We start from the raw sequence: 17,411 nt of genomic DNA, 5'->3' as shown, positions 1-17,411 counted from the left end.
CCAAAGAACTAAATAGGCAGTTCTTTTTTTTTTTTTTTTGGAAGTGTTTGCACCTTCACCAGTGACGGCAGTCTGTATGTGGACAGTGAGGCGAAACCCAGGGCAGGATCAAAGCGCTCGCCACGCCACCACTAACTGAAGCTCCTCCAGTTTATTGCTTTGAGCATATGAAAATAACTGAAGACGACTCAGATGACTGTATCAACATTTTTTTTCAACTCAGATCTTCTCTCATCTGGTCGGTGGTGAGATTTTATTAAGAAAGTCAACCTGGAACAATAAAAGCCAAAGGAGGATAAAAAAAATTACCCCCTTGACCGAGTGAGAAAATATGTTGTTTTAATAATTTTCTGTGAACTGACCCTTTAATTTCATGCACACACAGAAAGGAAAGAAAACAATCAGCTGCCTCTATGCACAAACACACAAACAAACACACACACTTCCAAGTATCAATCTCAACAACAAACAAAAACAAACAGACACACACTCCTAAACATACACTGGTCCTCCACACCCATTCATTGAATACCCATTCAGCAAATGACTGCCTGCAGTCAACAATAAACACACAGATTGTTTAGAAGCAATCAAACGGCCTCTCTGAGCTTTCTCCTCCCAGCTCGACTACTGTAACAGTTCTGTGCCATTCAAAGGTGTGGGTGTTGCTCACTGTATTGTTTGTTACTATAGGGTGTTATTCAAGGAAAGCAAATCTCTGAACATTCGAACAAAAGTACCCCAAGGACTAGAGGACTGAGGGCTTCCTTCTCTTGCTTTGATTCCTAATAGAGGACTAAAGGAGGGAGGCAACGTCTGAGCAGAGCTGCAGGCCAAGTCTGACGCTTAATGGACATGGCGACCTGAGCGATTGATGGCCCCCGAGGGTCCTGTTGGCCAAACAGTAGCATGCCCTGTGACCCTGGCCATCTGCCCAGCTCCACACCCGGTACAGCCCAGCCCGAAACAGCGTCACCTTCCAGGACAGGGAGGAGGCGGCTGGGTAGACATCGTGCCTCCTCTGCCCCTGGATACCACTGAGCCTCTGGCCTTCATCTTATCCTTCTCAGCTCCTCACACACACACATAAACACACTTCCACACACCTCCCTGCCGCCACCTTGTAGAGACACAGCGACATCCCCTCCCAGCACAACCCCTTCGAGCCCTTCCCCTCCTCCCCCAAGCACAGGATGCTTCAAGCAAGGCTGACCAGAGCAGATAAGGCTGATGCCCTGGGAAACTCTGCCCGGGCCTGAGCCTTTCAGCAGCTGGGCTATTCCTGGCCTCGAGGTAGCACGTAAACGAAAGTAAAAAAGGATTTATATATAGACAACAGGGAGGTAGGCCTGGGCTGAGAAAAGAGAGGCAGGGGAGGAGGGGGGTGAAACTGTGCCAGAGTCATCTAGAAGGATGTGTTGTTGGGACAAACAGTGTTTAGATATAATTGGCTCTCTGGCATTGGTCTGTATTTAGCACCCACCACATCCTGTTTAACCTGGGGATATAAACAATAAGCACCACGGGGTGAAGGAGTGAGTACGAGACAGAGTAAAGGACAGCTACAGAGAAAGAGAGACAGATAAGAAAAAGAAGAAAAATCAAAGGAAAAAGCGCAGTAGTGTGTTACCTGTGACATAAACATAAACAGAGTTCTGTTTTCGAGGTCGGTGCCGATATCTGCAGCGGAACGGGCCCGTGTGCTGGGCCTGGCTGCGGCTGACCGTCAAACGGCTGCAGTGCTGCTGGCCTCTCTTCCCGCAGCGAGATTCCTCCACTCGCACCTGATCTCTGGCCAAACCTGATGGGAACGCCCATATCAGCTCCCAGCGACCCCTGGTCAACAGGTAGAAGGGATTGAAACCAAAATACACTTGGCAAACTTTTATGTTCACAGTCAGCTTACATCATACGAACTCCACCCCTTTATCTAATGATTGTTTAACCATATGTAGGTGGAAGGGTGGAAGAATGAAGCCTCTTTAAAATATGTCCCAGAGATTTAAATTTCACCGAGTGGCCTAATGACGGTGCTCTAAATGTCTTTTTTAAAATTCAAATTCCTTGTGTTTTGGATTCTTTCCATTTTGTTTTGTTTTTCGGTGTTAGGTACAAGAAAATGTGAATAAAACTCTTACAAGCAAAAGATAAAAAAAATCTAATTCTGCATCTATGACTATGATTCTCTGCAGCAGATATCTGGTTGAGATACCATTAACAGGAAGTTAAAAGCTCCACCAGCAAACGAGCAATTGCTAGTAATTGTTGAAGAATGTTTTAAATAAAAAAATAAAAAAACTGACATATTTTGAGACTACAAGAAGCAGAGCTGGAGGAAAAATGGTAAAAAATTGAACAAAGTGAAGAAAATATTGACACTGTGATATGATTCAGGATGAGGTTCTTCTCCGACTGTGCAGAATTTAATTGAAAAACCACAACTTTAATTTGATTCTAATGAGCAGTGTCTTGATGACGTTGGGGGGGGGGGGTGCTTTCATTTACAGGTGCCACTTGCTCGTCCCACCTCACCTCCACCCCTTCCCGCAAAGTTGGCTTTTCTGGCACCCACATCTATCTACCTGAAACTCACCTGCAGCTGAGCAGTAGTGTCTGGTTGGTGTTCACGACCAACTGCTGAGTTTTCACATCCAGGATGGGGACGCTGTACTTGCCCTTGTGTTCTTTATCTGCAGACATAGAAGAAAGGAAGCAAACACAGAGCACAAGCAACATATAATTACTGAGTAAGTGCATTAAGAATGTGTGAAATCGGGTTGTTTAATAGTAACTATAAGAAAGGGCTTTTTAAATACACATATGGAACTATTATTTGCCCCTCTCCTGTGAGGTCAGAGGTCAAGGTCAGGTTGTAATCCAGAATATATATCTGCTGAAATGGGGGGTTGATTGAGTAAACAGGCGTGGAGTATATTGTACCTTTGCATTTATATTTACCCCAATCCAAATTCCCTTGAATCAAGCCAGCTCAATATGAGAGCACTTTTAGAGGAAATCCTGGAGGACAAAACACTTACAACCAATAAATACTTTGGACAGTTCCTGTAAGCACTGTCCATTACAAACTGGACAAAAACAAATTCTTAAGAAGTTGTCCTGGTGAGTCCCAGCTCCCCAGCACGTCCTCCATCCAGGCCACAGTATCTGTGACCCTCCTTGCATCTCCTCGCTCAAGCCACTTGACGACATGCGTGGAAATGCGTAAGCAGTGTCCCTCTTGTTTATCAAATCAAAAGGCATTTCTCCACTCCATCGCTGGGGTTTATTAATGAGAGATAAAGACGGCTGTCTGTCCACCCTTCCTTCCTCCCAACAACAGCGGAAACATCATTCAGGGAAGTCCGTCCTTCACTCTGACTGCTCCTTATAGATTGTACAACACAGATCTCAAAACACTCCTCAAAACACAACTATCCCACTGCTCTGTGAGTAGTTAAATCACTTGTAAGGCAGTTAGTGAGTTTATCACTAAAGTCCATTATTCCCATTCATTGTCAGCATCATTGTTCCCAGTGGATGCCCCATTGAGCAGATCTAGCATTACTCACTCTGCTAGCACTTCCTATACTATTTCCTTGGATTTGACAGTGTGTGGGTAGGCAAGAAACACACCCACACACACACACACACACACACACACACACACACACACAGCAGGCTAAGGGAAGACAGAGGGGAAGTGAAGGATCTCCTCTGGGCCTTTTGGGGCCTTTTCAACAAGCTGTGAAGTAGCTAAGATCCCAATTTCCAAATAATTCAGTACAGTTTTCCTGCTACTTCACCCAACCAAGAATCACAGCCAACATCACAGTCATAATCGCAGAAAAGTAAAAGTTACATTGAATGCTGCTCTTGTGGCAGGTTTCCAAACACTCACTCATCATTACTTTGGAAAATAACTTCTTCTGACTTTTCAGGAAGTTTGGAAAAATCATTTGGCAGCACAAAGAAAAATTCTGTTATTCATAAAAACATGATATTCAACTCCAGTCCCTTTGTCCTTAAATTCATATCACTGCCTCCATCTGTGGAGATCATTTCTAGAGAATCAGTCTAGGGAACATATCCCTATTCTTCTGATGTTATCAACATCAAATGAAACTAATATTTTAAAAACACCACATATCACTGAATTGATATCATTTATATATTATGCAATGTTTAGGGAGATATTCTTTTCTCACTTATAATATATAGGTGTTTCTCAATTATACTTATATCTCTATTTTTTTCTGAAGAAAAGAAATCAGTACATTTTTCTTAGTAATGTGTTAATATCATAATATGAACTTTGACTATGGCATTGGGCTGACTGAACATTAATGTAATGACATGGGAATTTATGTAGGCTATGTAAATACAACCATTGTAAAGCGGGTTATTGTGGCCTCTCTAGTTACTTCTTATAAATCTTTTTAATTATTTGTTTGGCGGTTTCATTAGTGATGCATTTTTTCAGAAAAATGTTTATCTAAGATGACATCATTGGTCCTGTTTATTTTTTGTAAACAAAAAGCGGAACAAATATTTGTTGAAACAACTACGGGAAACAATTGCTTTGATTTTCATTAAAGTGCTAAATACGCACAGGACTTCAAAGTACTGCAGTAGGCCTACATGTGAGTTGAGTTGATTGTTTGTAATAAAAGATATTTAATGCAAAAAAATAATAATAATAATAAAAAAGATAAGAGTAAATGTTTGCATTTATTTTCCAGTAGAAAAAAAGTCCCCCTTTTTGGCTAAGAACAGCACGGAGATCTGTGGCGCGCACAAGAGCAACCTGCCAACTGTTTCAGCAATAAGCGCACATTAACATCGGTTCCTGCCCAGTGGATATTTTCCTTCAGTCGGTCGCGACCCCTCATTCATTTCAATCAGAGCCTCCATTTGACAAACTCATCAGTCTCAGGAAACAACGCCCTGCGTGTGTCCATTCAACCGGGGCCAAACGCACAAGGAGCCCGGCCACAGAGGTCCGCGTTATCCAAACAAGAGTCCCGCAGGACAGCGCTTATCTCCCTCGCTGCACTTGGAGCGGACAGAGGTTTACAAGCTGGACAACGATCTCACCAGCCGCTTAATTGACTGATTAATGAGCGCGCGCACACTCCACAGGAATTTGCGCGTCTTTTGTCTTCCTCCAAAGAAAAAGTTGACTGCTCTGTGTCGGTGATGGAAATTACTCTCCTTTCAAAGATCTCCCAGATGTTTAATAACTAGGACTCTCTGGTTATTAGTAAAAAATATCAATGATAAAAGTCGTTTTCTACAACGTGCAATAAGTTTTCTCTTCGGTTTACAAAGTTAAAACTGAATTAAGAAAATACAAATGTTGCGCTGAATATTTCTCAATAAGTACTTTAAATACATAAACAACGTATTGAACACATGAACATAACTTCTAATCTACTCTGCATGTAGTGCAGCGATAAAAGTAAACCTGTTACTCACCTTTTGCCAAAACACCATACAATCCACATAGCAGGCAGATGAGAATACAATTCATCATGTCTGGCGACTCCAATGCAGAAAGCGGCTTTCAAATATAAAATATGAAACAAGTTTTATTCCTGCTGTTTTTCCCCCAAAGAGTGGACTACAGACAGCACAGCGAGCTTGGCTGGAGATGGTTGGTTTCCTGAGGATAGCTGCGGGAGATCACGCAACAGGACACCACGCTTGAACTCCAGTGCAACTTTTTCCCATCGTTTTGGATAGCGGCGCGTATTTATACAGTTCCCACAGTACCACGACCGGACAGCGGACATCCGTGACGTCCGCTGACACACCCAAGCCGCGTAACAGCAGTCCCCTTTTTTTGGTTCTCCCTAGTGGTCAACCCATCAACCGGCGAGGTGTTGATGAGAAAATACTGTGGTTTCCAAAGTGGCTCTTTTTGAGCAATTTTGAGACATATTTTTTTTTATACATGAATCAGTTCCTACCGAAACACTCTGCAACTTATTCTATATTCAGAACAAGATACTCACCACTGTTTGCCATAAAGGATGCGCACAGGGCAACTCTGTGATGAAATCATGTAGCAATGTAGATTGGCGTACGCGATGATCAGCACGTAGGCGCGTGAGCGGTGTCCAGATCAACAACTTGGCAGACGCTTGTCTCTGATTCTAAACTGTCGATCTTTCCTCAGGATGTAAATAAAGAGCTGCTCCTCGGAAAGCATGTAGCCTAAAAAATACTGATTTCATAGACGGGCAACCTGCGCTTACAGGTCCTTGGGTCATTAGTCATTAATATATAATATATAGCCAGTGCACAAGTGTCTCACACTCTCAGCGGTTAAACGTTAAAAGCGCCAATAGTGAAGCAGTAAAGACTCCCCGGCCCAATGTTAAGAAATCATGATGAAAAAAAATTCAACAAGTACAAGCGTTTTGACGAGAAACAGGTGTCTTTAATATAAAGGCATTTACTCTGATATCATTTAGCAATGCTTTGGGTGTAAGGTGCATCACCCCCTCAGGAAATACAGTAAAAGAGGCAATAGTACAGATTGGCCACTGGGTGGTGATGTGAGCTGAATGAGACGTGAGACCTGGGAAAATGCCAGTGTGTACACCAGCATCAGCTGCATTATGGTTTTATGAGGAGCATTGAGCATGAAGTAGAGAGGAGGCACCGTAAAGATAAATTAAAACCTCACAGTAAATCTGAAATGAAAAATATATTACCACTTCCTATTGAGGGATTATTCACTCAACTACAGAATATATTTAACATAAGGCTATGATTCAGATAAAACGCATGATATACAAAAACACATACATACACATACAGTACAAAAACAACACATACAGTGAGTCTGTGAACACACATATACAGTACATGGAAGAATGGAGACGAGGGCAAAAATACACGGTTACATATTGTGGGGAGAGAACTGTTTCCACATCCAATAAAAAGACTGATTTTTTTTTGGCAGCCCCAATATTCGCCAACTCGGTTGTGAACAGTGCAACCGGGACAGGAAAAAGAGGAAGGGTAGAGACATTAGGAAGCAGGAGGTAACTGGCAACAGAAGCATGCAGAGCATAACCTGGCTCCTGGTCGTACTTTGGCCAACCTCCAATCTGCTTTGAAGCCTGATGTTTACGTAGGTACTGACCTATCCATCTGCTACAGGCTGGTCTTTGGTGCAGAGACTTAAACACACTGTTACTTCCAAAACTGTAGACCACAAAATGCATTTAACAGAGATAAATATATTAGTTTTTTTGTTTTTTTAGATTTTCTGAAAGCAGAACAGTTAACCAGATTTCTACTTGGATTTATGATCCTTCGCAAATAAAATTTGTGCTTTTAGCTGCGAGAAGGCCAAGTTTACAATGACTGAGGGCCTCTTGTGGCAAGTCCAGCTCAGAAGATGCCTTATATAAACTGAAAGCAGAGAGCAAAAATATGGAGAAAAAGGAAATGAGCTGTTGATTAAGTCACGTCCCAAAGTGTTTGCGCAGCAGATGGTGTTTGTAATAATCAGATTTTCACTTAAATTGTTTTTAAAGTTTTTCTGATAAATTAAAATTTTTAAAACTTTCTTTTGAAAACTATAGACATGAGATAATGAGTGCCAAGTTTCATCTAATAAATAGGAGGAAAATTTGGATCGTAAGATTTGTAAGTAGCATGTACCAATATTTTTTGTGATAAAAATAAATACTGACCCACAGTTCAGTCTACATGTGTGCAGAGTGTGTTTTTACAGCATAAAATCTTATTTTGGAGTATTTCATCATAAATCTTGTCATCTAAGTAATGCATTCCAAGCAAATTCTAACATTTATGTGCAGTGACCCAGAACCAAGTTAATTTAATATTCAGGTTAAGTGCTGAAGTTTTTGTGCACGTCAACATAGCCACTGTTTGAGACCAGGTCTGAGCTAGCAGAGACTGTACGGAAGCTGGTTGGTTTAGCAGGGATGATGCCCCCACTGGTGTGTTTGCCATGAACATGCTCTCAAAAACTGAGTGAATGTGTTGTCATGACAGCAGTCTGGAGATGACTCCACATCTGAAGCCTTCGTCCTGTGTGTTAAGTCTGTCGTTTTGCTCGTGGCAGTCTGGTGTTCAGTCACACCTGTCCTTTAGTCTGCTGATGGATCCAGTCAGTGAACTTGACCACCTGTGTGTAGACGCCGGGACGGTTCTGCCTCGCGCAGCCTTCACCCCAGCTCACGATCCCCGCCAGGAACCACCGTCTGCCACGCTCTAGACACACCAACGGACCTCCCGAATCACCCTGAGGCCACACACAAGCACACACACATACAGATAATAGTCAAACAAAAAAGATCAATACATGCAGTATATTGTCTGATCCATTTTTTAAAAATTGAGTGTGTGGATTATTTGCCAAATTCAGAGCACACGATGTCGAAATATTTCTGGAGCAGCTGAAGTGAGGTTTCGTTACAGAAAGTTCAAGTCATATGGAAAGAAATCCAGGGACAGAAATCATGAGCCACTCGAGTGTTGAAATATTCAGTCACGAGCAGTTGGCTGTGTACAAATCACCCCATTGCTCACTCATTCACTACCCCCACAATAATGGACACTCAACAGTTTACTCAATCAGTGAATTGAGATTTCAGACACTTTCTAATCAGCATTATTTTGAGTCATCGCTGACAGCTGTAGAGCCACGAGCCACTGTTTAAATTTTTAGGGCACTATAACAGTGCATGCATTTACACACTGTAAATTTGAACACACATAAAATCTTTGATAGTAAATAGGCTAATGAATAGGAAATGATTTCAAATCGAACCTTCGGTTGCTACTGACACCACCACCTGCCATTTTGTCTGATCTGAAACAAAGCAAATATTGGCATTTTTTTATCTACTCCCCATATGTCCTTGTTGGAGCATTATGTGTAGGTGTCTTTTTTAATATAGGCCAAGCTGTTTAGTGATTGTGATTTGATAATTAGCTAACTGCTAACCAAGCTAGCCATTATGCTAGCTGTCTGAGGCTAATGTGTTGCTAATACAACATTTTAAGTTGCTGTTAGTTAATTTAGCTACTGTTGGGCTAACTGTCACAGTCGGTTACTCTTACTTTTACTCTTGTTAACTCAGTGTGTATGTTTACTAGATTAATTACTTACTTTCTTTGAGGACTTATTGTAGATCTTTCACTCGTGATACTTTGTTTCTTCCTGGCATGAGGGACAATGTTGTTAGCTAGCTAATCCGGCAGCTAACTAGTCTATACTTCAGTGAATCCAGGTTACCCGTACTGCGCTAATTCATTCCCACATTCATATACTACATTTGGTTTAACTGTTGTGTATGAAATCTCATCCTTATCTGCTATGTAACCACTACATGGTAACTGTTTTCTCAGTTTCACAACTGTTTCAGTAAAAGCCAACACCTCTCCTCAGCCTTTATTGGAAATGTGTTTGGTTTTCTGCATAGCTGTGCCTTCACACGAGGAGGTAAGCCAGGGTAAATTTAGATACTTTTTTTTCTTCTTAATGCTCACATTCTCTTTTGTGGTTTAGACAGAAGATCTGGGAAATGTTATGACGAACAACATGTTATCACACAACAATGATGAGTGAATGAGTGTTAACAGTACTAATGCACACACTCACCTGGCAGGCGTCCACCCCTCCCTGCAAGTTCCCAGCGCACAGCATCCTGGGAGTGACGGCGTCATCATATAGTTTGTTACAAGTGTTCCTGTTGATGATCTTCACTGAGGCCTCTTGTAAGCGAGAGGCCAGCTCACCTATAATCAACACAAACACACAAAATGAAAACAGTTTGAGTCGATTGTCTATACTGCAGCTGCCTCAAAATTACTTTCCAACTTCACAAATTTTTATCAAGGCCCTGCTTTACAAGAAAGTTCAATTATGACCATACTTTTTGTGTAATAGTTTTGACCAGCTCTTACCGTCCTCCATGAGGACCCCCCAGCCTGTGACATAGCAGCTGGTCCCTGTGGTGAAGGTGTGTGAGGAGGCGGGGACACACACAGGCTGCACCAAGTCATTGAAGAAGACAGGAGCGCTGAGCTCGAGAAGGGCGATGTCATAGTCAGAGGTGAACTGGTCGTACTGTGGGTGGAGGAGGATTCGCCGGATCGGTCTGGTGGCTGCTCCATTGTTCCCCATAGTCATCACACGCATTCCCATGTAGGCCCGCCATGCACGAGCGTCTGAGTATCTGCAGACACACTATGCATGAAGAGTACATATACATGACTATCATGATGAGGCTTTCAGGAATCTTTCATACTTAATGGCATCTGAGTCCTGGAAGCAGTGAGCTGCAGAGATGAGCCAGCGGTTGGAGACCAGGGTGGCTCCACAGACGTGGCCATAGCGATCCATCTGGAGGCTGACCTGCCATGGCCACGACCCAGCTCCGGCGTCAGAGCCTCCCACTATCTTAGTACGTTTTCTGGGCCTGGTGCCACAGCCTGGGAGGAAGAGACGGAGAGGGAGCCAAAAAAAAAAAAAAAGAAATGGGCATGAGAACCCATGAGGTTACTCCATCTTTTGCACAAGTAGCTGAGGCAGTCTGAGGCTGAGTTTGTGAGTGAGTGCTTACCACAGCGCAGCTCATCAGAGCCGTCAAAACAGTCTTTTGTTCCATCACACTCAGGGTTGACCTTACTAACACACTTTCCATTGGCACATTTATATGAGGACGAGGAACAGCCTTTCAGATCTAAAGAGAATGAAAGACAAACTCAGCCAAAAAGAACTAAAGGTCACTCAAAATATAAAAACACAGCATATTGTCTTTTCTATCAGTGAGTGAAACCAGTAACTGATGTCATGACTACTCACACGCTCTGGTACAGTTGAGTTCATCACTACGGTCTTTGCAGTCAGTAACACCATCACACACTGAAGACTTTGGCAAACACACCTTGTTGGGACACACGTGATAACATTTACCTCCTGGCAGGAGGAAACAGAACGAACCCCCTTAAAGTGAGCTTTTCAAACACGGAACAGCACATGTATGTGTTACATCAGCATTAGTGTCTCTGCTCACCACAGGTGCCCTCCTCACTGCTGTCTGCACAGGTGCTCTGACTGACACACTGGCTGCTTTGAGGCTTACACTGGCCATTACCACACAACATCTCCCCTGGCCTGCAGGATGCTACATGTTTTACACATATGTGCAAACATGCACATTGAAACACAAAAACACAAGCAAATCTGAGTCTAGCACAAGGTTTATGTCCTTAAAATCAAAGTAATAGTAAAGTTTGACACTTTCAGAAATAAAGGAGACAGGCAAACAACTTTTCAACATCTTGTTAGGCCGAAAAATTATATATAAACTAAAGATCACTCAATTTTAAGAATAGAAGACATGGTGGGACAAGTGTGCAGCGCTTAGGCAACAACACTTACAGCATTTAGCCTCATCGCGTCCATCTGAGCAGTCTTTCACTCCATCACACACCTTCCTCAGAGGGATACAGCGCCCATCCCCACAGCGAAACTGGCGAGGACACGCTGGAGATAGAGCAAGGAAAGCGCGGGAGGAAGCAAGGAGCTTAATTTAGATTGTTTAGGTGTTAAATTGAAAAAAAACAAAAACAAAAAAAACCTTACACTGCACTTACAAAATCGCTACGATGAGGTGAAAGCATCAGATATTACTTACTGCCCTCTGGAGAGAAGGCTCGGTAGAGCAAGTAGAAGCCCTTGTGAGTGAGAGATTCATCGGAGTGGAAGTGGAGGGAGAGAGGAGAGGAGTACACTCGCTTTTTGCTGCTGTCTGATACCGGGTTACATAGTCTAGATACAGAGAAGCACAAAAGAAAGGAATTGGAAAATATCAAAATGTCTTAAACAATTATGTGATAAAATACACTGGTACTCAGAGTGATTGAAGGAATATTATCAAAACATTTTTTTTTTTTTTTTTTTTTTAAATCTGACTGATTTGGATGCCGTGCTAATCCCAACCCTTGCCTGTGTGCACCTTGATTGCAACACAGTTCAGTTTCATGACTCACTTGACCCCTCCAACATCCAGCCAGTCTTTCTCACAGCCGTCTGATGACAAGGAATCCTGAATGTCCATCGTCACAATCGTCATGGAGATCAGGTATCCTGGCAACGGCGCCTGATAAAGAAACCACGGATGACTAACGAATGTCGGAGTGAAGACAGGCTAAGTAACAGACGGATGATTCACTCTTTCATTTTTACTGTCGACTTTTTCTTTGTTTTTCACTGCTTCTAGCACATGCACGCACACGCACGCACACACACACACACACACACACACGCGCACACACACACACACACACACACACGCAAGCACATGTACGTACATACACACATGTGGCTCACCCGCAGTGTCCAGGTGCAGTCTATATTTGGAGGGTAATAGGAAGGGTAGTAGGGTGAGGAAATGGAGCCGTTCCAAGAGGAAATTGACCCTCCACAACCTGTAGGGGGAGATGGTGACATAGGTAAGAGCACAGAATACACAATAACACCAAGGTAACTTTGCTCTTCATACGTTGAGCATTGCAAATAGATCATTCCAGCATGAAAGCAGCGACATGAACACATCAGACAAGATTAGCAGAAATGAGACGTCTGTTTGTCTGTTTGTGAGAATACTCTACTACCTGCTTTCGGGATGGCCTGGAAGTATGCTTTGAAGATTGCTCCATCCCTCTGTCTGCTGAAGGAGAAGGTGACTAACATGACATTCCCAGAGGATGTCAGCTTCATGACTGGAGACGAACCCGAGACAGGCAGCCCACACCACCTGAGATAGACGCATGCATCAAGTATAGCCATATATAAAAAAATATATATATACATCAAATTATATACAAATATTTTTGCACTGACACAGTTCTGTAAGAAACAGTGTTGACCTCTGATCTCCCCAGAGGAACTCAGTTAAATGTCTTTACCTGGCAATGATCTTGTTCTGTAAAGGAAGCAGGAAGTCGTAGGCTGAGAGCTTGTGGGCAGTGCAGCTTCCTGGCGTGGCACCATGCAGGGTGAGGATAACTAGTCGAACTACGTGACCCGACGGCACGCGCAGACGCCACTGGTAGTACGGCTTCTTGGGACTCACGAGGCTCAGGGTGCGGTTGTTGCCATATTTGGCGTAGAGGTCAAAGGACATTGCTACACGGAGAAAGTAATGGTGATATTTACCTTAAGTCATACTGTCTGTGTTAATCCTAATATGCTGGTCCAGAATCTCCCATAGATGTTTGTCAAGTTGAGTACGAAAGCCACAGCTTATAATTCACATCAGTTACGTACACATAAATCCATTCAGTGACCTCTAATGCCCAGTATAGAGGCACACACATTTGATATGTTTCCCCACTGATTTATACATGCTTTTCCTTTAATTTGTCATCCATGAAGTCAACCAACCACACAACCTTACAATGTACTCTACTGTAATCAAAAGCAAATAACAAATGCGACAACAAGTGTTTCACTACATGGGCACTCCAAAAGCAGCACTACAGGCATCAGTCGGCGGTATTGGTTCTGCTTGAGTTCAACACAAAAAGATTTTGTTAGCATCAACACCAGATGTGTGCTCCCCTCACCTTGGAAGCCAAGCTGCCACTTCCCACTCTGGATGCTATTTGGATTCTTAATCTTGTCTGATTTTTCTTCTGATTCAAAGTCGTCAGGGTCCAGACCTACAGACACACACAGACACACACAGACACACACACACAGACACACACACACACACACACACACACGTCAGATGTCAAAATACTATTAGTAAAACTCTAGAGAAATATAGTAAATAAAACTGAAATATAAGTACTATAAATTTGTTAATAAAACACGTGTGAAATCATTATAAAGCCTTTACAATGATGATGTTAATGACTAGTTTCTAAATCAAGTGTGTCTATTTGAAATGTGTGGTGTGTGAAGCATTTGTAGAGTTACCGTATAGCTAATATCTACATATTGCAGAGACTGTACATACTGTATGTGTGTGGTTAACGTGCATGCAGACAACAGTGAGAGCCTCTACCCAGTAGGTGGAGCATGTCGTCATCTCGCTCCATGTAGTAGCGCTGCCCGTTGCGGCTGTCCCACTGCATCTTGTGGCTGCCGGGAAGCCTGCGCTGCAGCCTCTCCGGGCTGGACGACCGGATCGCCATAGCAACATCGTCTGGGGCGGAGAATTTACTCCAGTAGAAGACATTGAGCCCTTCTGCTCCTTCACTGTCACACAAAGGGTTTTCAATGTTGCTGAAGCTGACAGCAGGGGACATACAGCTGAGTAATGTTATTGTCGTGCATATTCTTTATATTCAGAAATTCTTGCACATTGCAGTTTATCATTGGGTTTTGTTTTGGTGCAGGATACCTGAAGGCAGTAATTCCTGAGCGCAGGTAGTAGGAGCTCCACGGAGAAGACTCGTAGAGTTCTGAGAACTGTTTTCAAAAAAACAAAAAGAAAAAGACAGAAAACGAAACATTAATCCCCACACTGTACACACTACAGTGCTGTAGCTGTGACATCACAGCGGTGCAAGTGAGGTCACTGTTCCCATGTAAGCGACACATGAACACACCTGGTTGAACGTGCAGCCTGAGTTCAAGAAACGCATTGTTCTTGTGTGTCTGTGTGTGTGTATCAGACTCTGCATGTGTGTATGTTGACTTTGAGCAGCACAGAGCTCCATTGTGTTTCTACCTGCCGGCTGTGTGCAGCTAAGACCCTGGGTGGTATGGGCTGGCCTCGACTTCACCTGTTCTTTAATGAACAGATCGCCGCACAGATACTATGACCACTTAACAAGCCTGCGAACTCACCCTCACAGCTGATTACAGGGACATTACTGGATGTCGCTGCAGACTTTTGGGAATTTCCACCTTTCAATTCACCAATTCCCAACTGCCGAGCAAGAATGTGCAGCCGTGCATCTGACATTTTGCTCTCAAAATCCAAATCCCCCTTGTCGTATCTCTGTCCAACTCCCGATCCTTCTGTCATCCCAGCCTGCCCTACTGCCCTGTCTTTCCTTCTCAACCCCTGCGTCAAACCGAGGTTCTCCTGCTCTTTGTAGTCTACAGCGCACAGAGTGGCTGATTGTGTGAAAGCTGCACAGACAATGTTTTTATTGAAGGCCTGCTCTTCCTCTCACTCTTGCTGCCTGGGCCTAGCTGGGCTCACAAACGCCAGGCTTGTCCTCAGCCCTGAAAGGGCCCTGTCCCTGGGGATCTCGGGAACTCGCGCACACACACACACTGTGCCCGGCTCCAGTTTCAGCTTTACATTTAACACCACCAGAGAGAGACAGGGCGAGGGGACAGGGAGGGAGATAGAGGACAAAGTAGAAAAGGTGAAAAGCATATGAATAAGAATGCAAAGACAAACCGCGGGAGGGGAGAATAGGAATGAGAAAGATGGCAGCAGTGTTTTGAAAGCACAGCGTAAAAGGCACTAGCAGCCTAGCTGTAGTAAACCATATCAATGTTAGAGCAGCAAGATCAGCTTCGGCCCAGACGGGGAAGGTCAAACACCAAAATGTGTCATTCAGAGGGGAGGCAGTGACTGACAAATCCAACGTTCCACTTACATAATGGTTCAAAGCCTGAGCCTGCAGGCGGAACTGTGGGGAGGTGGAGTCAGTCAGCTCTGAGGAGAAGCTCAGGTTTGGGAACTCCACGCTGCCTCCGAGGAAGAACACAGAGGAGGGCGGAGCTGGAGGAGGAGGAGGAGGAGGAGGAAGAGATTTGAGACAGGTGCACTATAGATGACTCTGGGTGCAAGTCAAAATAAACACATTTTTAAGGACGGGAGAGGTCGGAGAGAAATCTAAAACACCAAAGCAGGTCTGTACTCACATGTTAAGTAGTGGAGGGTCAGTGCAATGGCGGCAGTGAAGGGGAAGAAAGGCAGGAGACCTAACATCCACCTCCTCCAGGAGCCACAGGCCGGAGCTTTCCCCTCTTCCGCCCTCTTCTCTGCTTGATCCTCAGGCTTCGTGGGGGGGCTCAGCGACTGGGTGGGCTCCTTTAACTCCCCCTCTCCCTTCCAGAGACAAGAACATGACTCAAATATCATACCGGCTTTTTTTTTTATGTCTGTGCTCAAGTTGCTTCTAATTGTTTGGATTTTATTTCTATGTGACACACAGAGGAGCAGTAAAGAAAATGCAGCCTGTTGTATGCCTCAATCAATGAGCCATAGATTTTATGACTGGGCAGACATTGATTTACTGAGAGCAACGGTGAACATCTTTGAGCTGAAAGGATCTCCTAAAACATTTAAGGGGTTGGCAGGATTCCCCGGAGGAGCAGACAAAGCGTGGCTACAGGGGTCTGCTTTCCCACGGCCTGGCTCTGCGGTGTCAGCACTCAATCAAGTGGCATGGACATTCATGAGAACCAGACACCCAAATCCCTAGAGACGGATTTCGCTATCAAGATGAACCATGGATGCGCAGGTTTGATGGGCACTGATTATGAAGCATGCCTCTGGTGTTGTAAGGAAAAAAAATGGTCTAAAAGTTAATTAAAGAACCTTTTTTTTTTTTTTTTGATGCAGCCAGGATAATTTGAGAAAGTCGTTCTTGCAGAAAGCAAAGTCCGGTTTGGCATCGTCTTTTACACGCAGAAGGAAAAGAGCAAAGTGATGGCTTACCTGTGCAGCGGAGCAGCCTGAGTGTCCATGCCCAGAGACGGAGTACACTTCGCAAGTTTTGCTTTTGGGGAGAGTCCTCATAGCACTGTCCCGTTCAGCTCCGGAGAGGCGATATGCAACAATACCTCAGGCATAGAAAACGATGGAGAGAGAGGAAACCCCCGCTGTCGCTTCCTTTGCACCAAAAGAAAGAAAGAAGAAGAGAAAAAAAAGGCGCAGAAATCCGACCTGAGCGGCTCGGATGCGGCGGGTATTCACCGCCTCCCGTTTACCTGAACTGGGCGGCAGGTGTCACACGGAGCCCCAGAATGCAGTGCGGGGACAATGGGACCACTATGAAAGGGAACAACCATCCGTGCCACAGATATTTGTGGGCAAACTTTCTCGCCGTGTACGCAAGGAGTTAAGCTCGGAGGGACAAAAGAGTGTTTGAGGGGAAACGTGTGTGAGGTTTTTACAATCTGAGTTGCTGCGCCCTTGGATGCTCCACAGGGGCGCAAAGCAACACAGAACCTGCAATTACAAATCTGGCATCAAACTTGGACATTATTGGACTGTCACAGAATTTAATATGGGCGCAGTGTCAATGCTGTGAACAGGGAGTGGAGCAGAAATACCTGGAGAGGATAAAAATGTTTAAAGGCTCTTAACATTCTCTTCTTTGGTATTTGTAGAGCACCTTGCAGCCTCACCAAAAGGCAGATAATGTTCACATGAAGAAAA

The 17,411-nt window shown here is 43.9% G+C and overlaps 2 protein-coding genes across 3 annotated transcripts in view; both read right to left on the bottom strand.

Moving 5' to 3' along the window:
* The window catches only part of flt1 (fms related receptor tyrosine kinase 1), a 45,551-nt gene extending 39,832 nt beyond the window's left edge, over positions 1-5,719 (bottom strand). The window contains exons 1-3 of one of the 2 annotated variants that reach the window (XM_056364869.1): positions 5,476-5,719; positions 2,594-2,690; positions 1,631-1,836 (exon numbers count right to left, since the gene is read on the bottom strand). In XM_056364869.1, coding sequence (XP_056220844.1) covers positions 1,631-1,836; positions 2,594-2,690; positions 5,476-5,533 — 361 coding nt within the window. In that variant the 5' untranslated portion in view covers positions 5,534-5,719. The remainder of the gene's footprint in view (positions 1-1,630; positions 1,837-2,593; positions 2,691-5,475) is intronic. The other variant, XM_056364870.1, reaches the window with a different exon arrangement.
* A 701-nt stretch (positions 5,720-6,420) lies between these two features.
* LOC130161152 (suppressor of tumorigenicity 14 protein homolog) lies at positions 6,421-17,287 on the bottom strand. Its single transcript, XM_056364188.1, has 19 exons — positions 16,689-17,287; positions 15,890-16,076; positions 15,622-15,746; positions 14,406-14,473; positions 14,067-14,260; positions 13,621-13,716; positions 12,961-13,180; positions 12,667-12,809; positions 12,383-12,480; positions 12,043-12,152; positions 11,688-11,821; positions 11,432-11,536; positions 11,064-11,174; positions 10,853-10,966; positions 10,611-10,730; positions 10,296-10,479; positions 9,952-10,223; positions 9,647-9,783; positions 6,421-8,284 (listed from the first exon to the last, which is right to left on the bottom strand). Exons 1-19 carry the CDS (start codon positions 16,767-16,769, stop codon positions 8,117-8,119), a joined length of 2,667 nt encoding a protein of 888 aa, XP_056220163.1. The 5' UTR covers positions 16,770-17,287; the 3' UTR covers positions 6,421-8,116.
* Positions 17,288-17,411: the final 124 nt, after the last annotated feature.

The sequence above is a fragment of the Seriola aureovittata genome, chromosome 20, assembly GCF_021018895.1.
Source record: "Seriola aureovittata isolate HTS-2021-v1 ecotype China chromosome 20, ASM2101889v1, whole genome shotgun sequence".
Taxonomy (NCBI): Eukaryota; Metazoa; Chordata; class Actinopteri; order Carangiformes; family Carangidae; genus Seriola; species Seriola aureovittata.
Note: the sequence above shows the minus strand (reverse complement) of the source record. Positions and strands in the feature narration are given on the sequence as shown.

Excerpts from the sequence above, each read along its gene's own strand:
- LOC130161152 (XM_056364188.1), bottom strand. The coding sequence starts at position 16,769 with ATGAGGACTCTCCCCAAAAGCAAAACTTGCGAAGTGTACTCCGTCTCT. Across the intron at positions 16,077-16,688 it reads CAGGCTGCTCCGCTGCACAG|GGAGAGGGGGAGTTAAAGGA; the intron begins GTAAGCCATCAC and ends TGTCTCTGGAAG. Across the intron at positions 14,474-15,621 it reads CTCAGGCTTTGAACCATTAT|TTCTCAGAACTCTACGAGTC; the intron begins GTAAGTGGAACG and ends TTTTGAAAACAG.